This window comes from Perissodus microlepis, chromosome 7 (genome assembly GCF_051167445.1).
Source record: "Perissodus microlepis isolate ML-2025 ecotype Zambia chromosome 7, ASM5116744v1, whole genome shotgun sequence".
Lineage (NCBI taxonomy): Eukaryota > Metazoa > Chordata > Actinopteri > Cichliformes > Cichlidae > Perissodus > Perissodus microlepis.
Genome location: NC_140467.1, coordinates 21,504,599 through 21,517,187, shown reverse-complemented (window position 1 = coordinate 21,517,187; position 12,589 = coordinate 21,504,599). Strand labels below are relative to the sequence as shown.

The 12,589-nt window shown below is 38.9% G+C and overlaps 1 protein-coding gene across 15 annotated transcripts in view; it reads right to left on the bottom strand.

Annotated features, from left to right (window-relative positions):
- Positions 1 to 12,589, bottom strand: part of LOC146383036 (pleckstrin homology domain-containing family A member 7-like) — a 140,289-nt gene that overhangs the window by 68,024 nt on the left and 59,676 nt on the right. For 14 of the 15 annotated variants that reach the window (XM_084934130.1, XM_084934132.1, XM_084934134.1 and 11 more), the window contains one exon: positions 864 to 941. In XM_084934130.1, coding sequence (XP_084790256.1) covers positions 864 to 941 — 78 coding nt within the window. Of the gene's footprint in view, positions 1 to 863; positions 942 to 11,879; positions 12,171 to 12,589 lie in introns of those variants that run through there. The other variant, XM_084934138.1, reaches the window with a different exon arrangement.

Sequence of the window (12,589 nt, the reverse complement as noted above, 5' to 3'; positions counted from 1 at the left end):
AAAGAAAGCACTGATGAACTCGTCCACGACCACCGAAGACCACAGTGGTGGATGATCACAGAATTATTTCCATGGTGAAGAGAAACCCCTCCACAACAAGTGGACGAAAGCAGCTGAATGAATTCTGAGGTGTACGGAGACATACTGTCTGCTCAAATTCAGCTAAATGCAGTCAAACTGATTGCGTGGCGTTTCATAATACAGATGGACAATGACCCAAAACATATAGCCAAAGGAACCCGGGAGTTTACTAAAGCAAAGAAGTGGAATACTCTTGAATGGCCAAGTCAGTCACCTGATCTTAACCCAATTGAGCATGCATTTCACTTGTTGAAGCCTTGACTTTGGACAGAAAAGCCCACAAACAGACAGCAACTGAAAGCTGTTGCAGAGGCTGGCAGAGCATTGAAAAGGAGGAAACCCAGCATCTGGTGATATCCATGAGGGCAAGACTTCAGGCTGTCATTGCCAGCAAAGGGTTTACAACCAAGTATTAGAAATTAACAGTTTATTTTCAGATACTTAATTTGTCCAATTACCTTTGAGCGCCTGAAATGAAGGGATTGTGTAAAAAAATACTTTAGTTCCTCACATTTTTAGGCAATCTTTTTGTTCAGCTCACTGAATTAAAACTAAAAGTCTGCACTTCGATGGCATCCGAGTTGTTTCATTTACAATTCATTATGGTGATGTACACAACCAAAATTAGAAAAAAAAGTCTCTGTCCAAATGTTTATGGACCTAAGTAAATGGTCAAGTAAATGTAGCGTGAAGTATAAGTTAAACCATTATTACTTATTTATTTTACGTGTGTGTGTGTGTGTGTGCGTGCGTGTGTGTGTATGCACGCATTAGTTACTCACTGCAGGATAAAATCCATGTTCTCTGGGGAAATCTGTCCAGTCACAGGATGTCGAAATGTGGTGGTCCTCTGGTTGTGACTGAAGTGACAGAAGGACAAGAGAGAAAACGAGAGAGGAGACAAAATTAGCAACTTTGGCTGCAATACAAACCGTGTTAGTGCATTATCCTGGATTTTCACCCTACTTTGTTTACAATTTCCACACAAGCCGAAAATTCCTCGGAGGAGTACACTTAACAGCTCTGTCCAACATCTCCACCCTGACAGGCGTTCGTCTCTGACTTTCCAAGCTCAGTGTAGAATGTGACGGGTGAATGCAGGACCCATCCCCACCCACTCACCCCACCCAACCATCCTGTACAGCCTGTGTGGAGTAAAGTGTTGGGCTCAGCACAAATGTCAAACAGCACAGGCAGGCATGGGCCTCCATCAGTTATAGACTCAGTCTTTCTAACCCTCAGCTAGAGGCTAAAAGCATTCGACTATGTAAACAACACAGGATGGCATGACGATCAAAGCCTGTGCGAGTTTGTGTGCGTACATGTGTGTGATGGCACTTTTTCAGAATGTTTTTTGCATTGAGAAAACACTGACAGAAAGCCTTACTCTACATATATTTAGACCCACAATGACTAATCAATTTGTAAGCTGACAGAAAATAAATCACAGGAACTATTGCAACAAATTAATAATCAGTTTATTGTTTCATGCCTCATAAATTGGCAAAAAAGGGAAGATTTATTAATAATTAAATTAATAATTAATAATTACATAATCATAAAGGCACAGCCCTCTATTTGTATTTTTGATGATCCTTGAGTCTATTCCAGCTACCATAGGGCGAGAGTCGGGGTACACCCTGTACAGGTCACCAGTCTGTCACAGGGCTAACACAGAGATATAGACAACCACACTCACATTTACACCTATGGGCAATTTAGATTTACCAGTTAACATAACCCCACTAACTGCATGTCTTTAGACTGTGGGAGGAAGTCGGAGTACCTAGGGAGAACATGCAAACCCTACACAGATGGTGGAGTTGAACTCAGGACCTTCTTGCTGTGAGGCAAAAGTGCTAACCACCATGCCGCTAATAAAATGACATTTATTAAAAATAAGACAAGAAAAAAAGGAACAGCTCAGTGAGAGAAGTTAAAAGTTGCAGTGTTGTAATTAAAAGTCCAATTTTCAAAATCAAACAACAATGAAGGAGCTGACAGGGTAAAGTACAAAAGTCTTCTCCAAATACAATCAGTGGGACATGGCACAGTTTTCCATTCCACAGCAGCTCCAGTAACTCATGCTGTAAAGAATCCTGCTTGATGTAGTGGAAGATCAAATCCTACGGGAGTATAAGGCTTCCCAGGGGAATAGATGACACGGCAGCAGCATGCTCCCTAACAGGGACCTACAATGTCATTATCGACTCACAGAACAACACTTACAAGACTAACACAAAGAAAGTTCTCACATCTGAATGCAGCAGCTTCTCTTCAGCTCACCTTGGCTATTGACTGCTGTTACAGTTTCCCTTTATGTCATGTGAATTACTTCCACCACTGCATCTACTATTGCTAAAAAAAGAAACACATCCAAGGTGTTGTTTTTTTGGTTTATTTTGATTTTGTTTTTTTACAGCCAGCTCTCACTCATACTGCTTAAAAATTTGGCCATGATGTCGTTGTTGTTGTTTTTCTGCAGAAATGAAAAATTGAAAAAAAATAGGAAAAGTTATTCAAACTCTAACTCAGACTAACAGAATGATCCAAGTTTCCCAAAAGTAAGGTAACAGTTTATGCTGTTATTGCAGTCATTTTTCACCACGCACAGGTACTGTTTGAAAAATACTTTCACTAATCAAATGAATTAAATACACTACCTAGTCATAACTGGTAAGATTAAGTTTTGTGTCTGCTATAGTGTCGTGGAATTTGGCCTTGTGTGTGTAAAACAATAGCATGTAGTGCAATGAGAACAGCACCTCAACACAATTAATTACATTCTACAGTGGCCTACAGAGGACCTGCTAACATTTACACATGCACATGGCCACAAAAAATACCTACAGAGTAAATCCATACTAATATGCTAAAAACATAAAGACCTTTTACTCCTAATCCAAAGATGGGGTTAGTCATCGTGCCACACAAATGCATCCACGGGACAAAAAGATGGGACAGTGCTCTAGATAGCAGATAGATAAGGAACTATGACCATAGTTTTACCATAACTAGGATCCATTTTTTTGTCTACTGTGTTGCAGGGAGAAGCTCTGAATTAATAATTGTCTGATCAGCAAGGAATGCTAATCGATCAGCTGTGGTGAGTATAGAGAAACAGACTGTTCTGACAGGCCTGTGAGTGTGTAAGTTATGCCTGAAACTCTCTCCAGGCAACAAATTCGACAACAGAGTGTCATCCGAGTTTACCGAGGGACACAAGTGACAATGTTTTGCAGGCTGCAGGAAGTAGATCCGTTTTTTTGGTTTTCTCATCATAATGAAACAAAACTGTCAACATGATTTGGTCATGGTGGTAATTTCTGAAAAGGTATGAAAATGCATGAGCTGTGACAAATTGTGTAAATGGATTTCACAAAAATCTGTAGTATAATGGCTGCAAGATTAACGGGGCTAACGGGATAAATATACCATTAACATCATTAATGGTTTAAAGCATTATGTAAAAGCAGTGCATTTAAGCAATTTACATTTGCCAAACTATAAATGCATGATTTACAAAATGATTTTATTTGCAGTGATGAGAGGTGTAGGACTATATGTCATTAGCACAAAAGTGCAAAACCTAATAGGTACATGCAGAATTCAAAGCAATCTTATGAAATTAAATGCAGCGTGCTAAATCTATTAACACTCTCGTTTTAGCTCACCATTAAAAGGTCAAGAGGTGTTTTTGAATGCTGAGGTCACAGTCACCTCAAATCCTTTCAGTGGATGGATAAGTAAATTTGATTATATATATTGATTGCACACATACAAACAAAGGCTTGTTTACTTCGGAGCTGATTTGGTCGAGCTGATTCGGAGCACTTCTCCAGGGGAAACTGATAAAGCCATGTCGGACTATTCACAGAATATGAAGAAGAACAGCGTGTAAGTGTCCTGGAGGCTGTTTATCAGCGGCGGTGATTTCATTCAGCAGCGAGGTTCAAAATAGTACAAGATATAATAGGTGTGATAGTGTCACTTCAGAAAAACGTAGGCAATGATGACCTGAGCTGTAAACGAAAACTGCTGAATCCAGTGCTAACAGCTTTATATAGCAAGCTTTTAATAATGTCCTTTCACACTGAAAATGAAAGACATTTTCGCAATGCACCTGACATCTCTGGGTTCTTTTGCTGCTAAGTGTATTTTGTGTATTTCCTTTCCTCTTTCACTCATTGCAATGTTTGTCATGGGGAGCTTTAGTAGACCTAAATAACAAAATATCACAAAAATGGCATGAAATGTAAATAGTTAATATCATATAGAGTTGTGGTTGTCTTACAGACACCAATTTGACATAAAAAAATTTGAAATCTTAACACAGCCGTTTTATTATTATTATTAGTTCTTCATTTTTCCAGGTAAAAAAATGTCATTGAGATTAAAAATCTAATTTCCAAGAGAGACCTGACAGAGACCTGAGTTTTTAAACATAAAGGCTACAATTCAGAAATATGCCTTTTGAGCATCAACAATCGAAGCTTACAGGACACGAGTGCAACAGATTTATTGACAAGTACAAAGCTTATTTTTATGCCTGGGTGATATCGGCAGGTGAAAGGTATTTGTAGTATTCTGTTGCTTCTGGCACTAAAAACGCGTAGCACTCATTTCAGAAAAGATGATTAGATCTAATGTAGATCTAATGGGAGCTACAGATGAGATTTCTGAGGCAGCCCGTATGAGGTGTAGTTTGTTTTGTCCGTGCAGCTGCTTCAGTTTTCCCTTCAGGAGAAGCTTCTCGTATGGGTGTCGGTGGGAGCAATGGTCAGCAGGAAATCCGTGAGAAATTAATGCGAACTGAGGCCTATAAGTTTATTTTTAAATTTTTGGTGACCCTCACAGATTAAAAATAGTGCTTCATACTTAGTGTTATAGTTGTTTGCTATAGATAAGTATCGATACTCTAGTAGTAAATGGTTAATTTTGTTAAATCCTAATCCTAAGTGACAGCTAACTTTACAGTTTTGTTTACTACATTAGCCATCATTAGCTAGCATCTGTGACTCACCAATGCTAAGCAATAGCCTCCAGAACTCAAAAAATAATGCTAGCAGGGAGGTGCTTCAAACTTCAGTTCCTTATATAAGCAAGATCTCTTTATTACTGCCAGAACTTTATTACTGGCAGAAGTAATACAAAACAGATAGGAATAACATTTTGGGTCTCTAGAACCAGTTTCCTTGTTCTCAACAGGGGGAGCTAGGGTTACTATTTCTATAATTCACTGTTTAAAAGTTATGCATAGCTCAGTTTAACACCATCTATCCATCATACCTAATATGGATGCACACTGCTAACAAAGCTAAACAGCCAGCACTGGCATTAAGTGATAACAACCCCCTCACTCTACTCTTTTGTATGGAGCCCCGCAAGGGACACGGGAGAAAAAAAATAAAAAATTAAGACGGACTTTTGCGAGATCTCGCAAAACAAACTCGGGATCTCACAAAAGTTTTAGCCGCATTCTTCGGAGGCCGCCAGCTCGAAGCCGACCGGGAGGTCGAGGCACGATGCCTCCCGTTAGCTTCGAGATGGTGGGTGTCAGACCTCCGAAAACGTCGCAGCACTTTTGCAAATATGTGATGTCTTGTAAACAGAGCAGATATTTGACGTTTACACAACTACATTCACGCCTCAAAATATCTTAAAAGTTTATTTTGTGACCCAGAAAGAGTAATATTACAACTAAGTAGCTGCCGCCATTGTTGGAATTCAACTTTTGCGAGATCTCGCAAAAGTTTTGCGAGATCCCGAGTTAGTTTTGCGAGATCTCACAAAAGTTCATCGTAATTTTTTTTCTCCCATGTCCCTTGCGGGGCTCCATACTTTTGTCAAAATACAGTCACATACAATTTTTAAAAAACAAGATTATCTATGTATATAGAAGGATAAAGGTTTACTTCTTCTTAATTACATAACTTATTAAAAGTTATCATTAAAGATATTGTCCTTGTTTCTGTATGTTTTGTGTAAAGATATGCAGTTTCTGGATCCAAAGTGCTAATGTGGTATATTATCACATTTTACAAAGTGGGAGTTCAAGTATAAACTCATTACACTTAAATAAAAAACCTTGTGAGAAGATTTGAAATGTAGCCAGGTAAGAATAAGCATGCTTGAGAGGTTTGAATCAAATCAAAGTCACTACTAAGATTTTCACCGAGTTCTTCATTTTTGTTAGATCTCCCATTATTTTGCTTTAAAACTGGGCATCCACTAAAAGCATACCATCATCCTTTACTAATAATATTCAACTGATAAAAGCACACAGACATTTTCTGTTGTCCCATAAACTTTTATCTACATTAACAAACTAAGGACGCACAATCTCACCTTCTCCTGCTATAGCAGCTCTCCAGCCATGAGTGTCTTATGTAACAACCATATCATTAAAGAGCTACCTCTTAAAAAAGCTCAACACCCACAGATGAAAATAGCTCGATTAATGCTCACAGTGTCCCTGTAACTTTCCATATAAGGTGTGCCATTCACCCGCAAGATGTCAGAAAGATGTCAGATTTGATACATTTAACTATGATAGTGTTAAAGACTTCCTCAGACTATCTGCAACAGGATAACATATACTCTATAAATACAAGGTCTTTCTCTCACCATTAGACTTAGATGTATAAAAAAAATAGAAATACTGTATATACATTTTGAGACAGTTTTTGTTTGCGGAAACTTTTGAGCATTGGAGGGAACATATGTCTCAGTCAAACCATTAACTTCATTACTCTTTTGTACCTTCTGAGATGCACATTTTAAAATCAGAACATAATTTCTGTTGACAAAACAGAGCTAGAGTTATGCCTTTAAAAAACAGCTCATCGTATTCCAGTCATAATTGAGACAAAGTGTCCAATAACTGCTGAAATATCTCCCTACACTACAGTCATCACTGTCAGACATTAATTTGGGGTTTTGTGACATGAGGCTGACACATCTAAAGCAACATAAAAAAAAACCCCACTAATGGGTCTGTGCAATGTAATTTTTGACCAAACACAGAAACCCAAAGAAGCTGTTCAGAGAAAATGGCTCTTTTCTTTGTCATCAGAGAAAAGGCACAAATTCAAAGACCACTTTTCTTTTCCTTAATTTTGTCATTTATTTATCTATTTATGCCCTTATTGATTTTCATTTATCAGAGCAGCTCCACTGCAGCTCAAGCACATTTTGCTTCTCAGTTCAAGCCAAGTGAGGCTTTAGGGAATTAAACAACCTTTTTTCTTACAAGACATTCTTGCCCATTGAGCTGCTGTCAGCTGACACACTCAGTGCCTCTGTGTTTGACTTTTCTGCCCCAGTCGCTGACCACATGGCATTTATGAAGGACGGGTGGTAAACCTCCAGGGTTACATAAACACTCGACTGTCCATTACAGCACTTGCACAATGCAGTTCTCATGCAAACACACCATTACACATGCCAAACATGATGCCCCTCAGTAAGAGACTGCACACTTCGCACCTGCTATATCATATGACTTGGGTGTCACGGGATTTCCAACCACTTTTCCGCTGCTCTTTCTCCAGCACGGATAACAAGTAGTGCTGAAATTAAGCAGTTAATTATAAAAACATACGACAAATTATTATTTTAGTAGTTTATGGAGAATGTATCATAAAACACTCACATTAATACTGCTGAAGTAAGAAGGATTCTTTATAAATGTAACAGACACAAACAGCTATTTTGAGCTTTTATAGATTTTATAGTTAGAGGAAAAACATTCCACAAATCAGGTGTAATAATCACAAATTATATTTTCTCACAGCTTTTTAAGTTTAATCAAAGTTTATATTGACTCATTCCTCTGTGTCTTCCTGCCAAACGTATCTAAGTGATACTCTCTGAGCTAAACTGTGAAACTGTGTCGATGTCTTTGTAGTCAAATCATTTTTTTTCTTGACATTTACTCCTCTTATTTGGACATTAGGCCAAGACTGGCTGAAAAATTATATTAGTTACTGAATATTGATAAATGATTACTAATTGAACAATACAAGGTTTTAAGTGGTGACAGACCAAAGCAGCATTACCTGGAGTGATATTTTATTATCATTAAACTATCCGATTTCTGCGGTGCCTCTAATATTTCTCTTTTGTTATTTGAGTTCTCTGTACGTGCACATTTAATGGGCACAATAATTATTTGTTGTTTACGTCAGTATATTCTTCTGAGGACAGTGAAGTGTGTGCAAGCATGTGTGTGTGTAGACACAGCTGCTTATTGATTCCAGTGATACTGGTAATGGGGATGGTGCGTAGAGCATTCTTCTTATCTGCGAGCATCTCCCCTGAGCTGGGGGAGTCATGCTCTCAGTTCTCAGCTCTCAGGTGTGTGACTACTTTGAATCTGGCCACAATTACCAGTCAAAAGACACATTATTAATTCAAAACCAGTCTGTAAAACATAACTATTGCTTATGCAAGATGCAACTAGGGCTGCCACAAACGATTATTTTGATAGTCGACTAGTCACCGATTAATTTTGCGATTAGTCGACTAATCAGATTGTGCATCCATTGGACGTAAAACGTACAGCTTATTGCACCAGCAGCATCTGCTCTTATATAACTATCATTAGCTTACAGCTTTAAGTGTTTAAGGTATGTGCTAACTAAAAATAAAGACAAGATGATAGTTTATTAAAGTTTAATGAAATCTGCAGATTGTTTCGGTGCAGTTTAATAAACTCCTTGCTATCTAAAATATAACAGGACACCGGAGTATATTCTCGAGCATCTCACACTTCTGATAATCAGTTGTCTGCTTGAAGTTTATTCAGCTGTGTAAAAACTATAACTTTAATCTCAGCCAAACCGATTTACTCAGGAACAAATAAAATACTAAAAAAAGCCAAATAATATCATTTTTAAGTTATCTAAGTGATTTATATATCATGTTTAACCTGAGTAGGGAAAGACCACGGTGGGTTTGAAAACGGGAGTTTGCAGGGAGTCCGGTGTTCTCACCGGCTCTAGTGAGACTTGCCCCCGGCTAGCTATCGTGCTAGTGGGTAACAGACGTCTCCGAAAACGTCGGAGCGCTTTTGAAAATATGTGGTGTCTTGATAAACTGAGCACATATTTGAGGTTTACACAGCTACATTCTCACCTGAACATATGTTAAATGTTTATTTTGTGACCCAGAAAGAATAATAAGAGAAATATTAAAACTAAGTAGCTGCCACCATTGTTGGAAACTGAGATGGGCTGCGCTATGAATTCTGGGACAGAGCTACTTCTTCTTCTTCGTAGTTTAACGGCAGCTGGCATCCTTGTACATGCAGTGCTGCCATCTTCTGTTTCAGTCCGTTATTACACTCTTAAATCCTACTACTTATTCCTGCGTCTTTTGGGATCTTACAAAGCTTCAAACGACGCGTCGACTATTAAATTAGTCGTCGACGTTTTTGATAGTCGACGTAATCGTGACTAGTCGACTAATCGTGGCGGCCCAAGATGCAACCATGTGAAAAAAGCTTCAAGAGTCTCAAGAGCTGTGTTAAATTTACTTGAGCAATGATTTACTCAAGTTCAAACCCTAACGCGCTTCAGCATTTCTTTTTGTTGACGAAACTGTAATCAAATTTGTCAGCATCATCAATAAGCCACGCCTCCATTTGACTTGATTGATGTTTGAAAAAGCAAAGCTGTTGGCATTGACTTGACTTTTATGTCTGATAAATAGCAGCAATTTTTTATATATCATTTGCCGCTGCACACCGTGCCTGTGTTTTAATAGACATGTAGCAGACTGAGTGTTCTGAAAATGATGAGTACACGAGTAGGTGTTCTCTCAGTCAAAGGTCATATCTATTTAAAGGGATTTTCTAGATGAAATGTGTTTGAAGTGCCGCAAGAGAGAGCTAGTCGGAGTGTTGGCAGTGCAATATGGGGAAACACAGCAAGGTCATTCCCCATTCAGTGCACAATGTGCATGTTAAACACGCACACCTGTGTGTGTGTGTGTGTGTGTGTGTGTGTGTGTGTGTGTGTTATCATAAGAATTCACCAATTTTCTTGGCTGATTGCGATTACTGTAATTTTTGTAAGTATGACCTGCCGATAGCTACAAGTAATATCATATACAAACGCACACTAATAAGGTTTTGAACATATTGAGGACACAAATTAGCCAACAACACTCATTTCACATATTTAAAAATGCATTTACACATTGGAACGTGCATGAACACACTTTTGCCAAAAAACTGAACGCCACATTCGTGCACTGCCTGATCTTTAATTAAACATAACGTAATTGAGTTGCATAACGCCACAGCTGCAAAATGGGTCCTGGTTTGGCCAGTGCACAAAAGTAGGTCACAAAACATCCAAGTCCAAAGAGGTCTGTGATAACGATGTCCTTCCAGTCTCAGTCACATGGGAATATTTTTCAAAAACAAGAAAACTGACATTTATTGACTGGTTTGTTTAAATCAAAGAAGGGAATAAATCACCATTTTGGCTGTCAAAGAATATTGAAGTCATGTATCAAATTTAAGACCCCATATATGTTTTCTTTTATCAAATTCATTCTAGACCTTATCAATATTGTGCAAATTGCATTTCAGCAAATGTAATCCCTATTCAGCTTTACACATAGAAAGCCAAAGCCAAATTTGCCTGCTTTGAAACAAAATCTGCTCCAGTAGAGACCCCCCGCCCCTTACAAAAAACATTTTGGTCAGTAGATTATTAACAGAAATATTTCATGCTGTTCCCGAATGTAAAATCGTGTCCTTCTACAGGGGATATTCTTGAACTTTAAGTTTAATTCATATGAAATAAATGAACAAACGAAAAGAAAGACAGCCAGGGGAGACAGCGTTGTCCAGCAGGGTGGTAATCCCATACTGGGGGTGCTTTTTACATGCAATCCCATCTTACACGAACAATTCTCAGGCCCCTGTCAGCCTGTCTGTGCCGAGCGATGTCTGCAAGCGCAGACAGGGCAAAGACAATACAGGTGGCAGAGGAATTACGTAAACTCAGAGCAGTGAGGGTGATCAGTAGACAGACAAAGCTGACAATGCTTCATGCTACAGAAACCAAATCAGGTGAGACTCTTTGTGATCCAGAGAAAAAGGCAGCTATTAATAATTCTTCCACAGGCTCACTGACAGGAAAATGCAAATGTTAAATCCTCTAGACTGACCTTAATGACCGAAAGCTCTCGATCTCCATCAGCTTGACTTAATCAGCACAAATTGGCTAATGAGTTTAAGTTTTTATGTAGTACTATACCACACTGAAACATTTCATCCAAACTAATACAATGAGTTACAGCTGTTTTAAATACAAATTTTATGGGAAAGTAATGTGATGACTACTGTACCTATCATAAACGATGAAAAAAAATTAAGCTACAGAAAGTAATATGTTGAAATGACTTCAATAGTTTTCACTTGAACGCAACATTGTTTCACGAGCCCACTACCCTCTCCATCAGCAAATGATCCACAGTCTGAGATATAAACTTATATCATCAGAGCTTCTGGTTGAAGCAGTTCACGTAACATCCACGAGACACCTTGTGCTGCTCTGCTGATGACTGGCAGTAGAAACAAGCAGCTCTGCCAGCAGCTCTGTGCTGCTGCTGTAACATTAGACCCCACTTCCACCTTGTTCTCCCACTGGCACAGCAAAAATAAAACTATGAAAAGAAGAAACTTCCACAGCAGCAGAAATATTATGAAAAGCAGCAAATGCTAAATCTAACACTGCTTTTTTTAAAAAAACAAAAAACAAAACTTGATTTTACTTATTTACCTGTGGACGAGGTTTGGCTTCATTAATTTTGTTCCATCCAAGTATGTGAATGTGAGCGAATGCTGCATGTGCTGCATACTCTTCCTGCGTGACAGAAGGAGGTGGGAGTGCCAGCATGGTCTTATAAATGGTCAAGGGGTAAAGAGCTGGAACACAATCCACTACAAACACACAAAATCACTGCTCACATGCGCACGCACACACACACACAGGCTCACCCTGGTGAATTCCTAGCAGGCCACTGTGCTGCCAGTAAATTCCTTCCTTGGCCGGGTGAGCATGACGCAGTGACACATTTGGTTCAGCTTCATGCTGCTGCCACCCTCTCTTGTTCAGGTTTCACAGCCATCCACTACCACCTACCCACCCACACATCCAGCACACATCACAAACACCCTCTTTCATTTGATTTCCTCACAGTCCATCTCTCTCCCACTTTCCCCTTTGCTCCATTTCTCACTCCCACTCAGGCTGAAAAGCATTCAGAATTGCCTTCTTGTTTGATTAAATGAAGGTACTTTAAAGTCTACGTCGGTGTGTTTGGTGAACACAGACGTATCCTTGATGCACAAGTCTGAGCTGAATGTTACCAGAGTGCACACTGGCATGAAAATCACTCTAATGGGGGTTATTACAAATCTCTTATTTCACATGACAGACTATGTGGCTGACTAGCAAGAAGTGTTTCAGTACTTGTAATGCTAATCTTT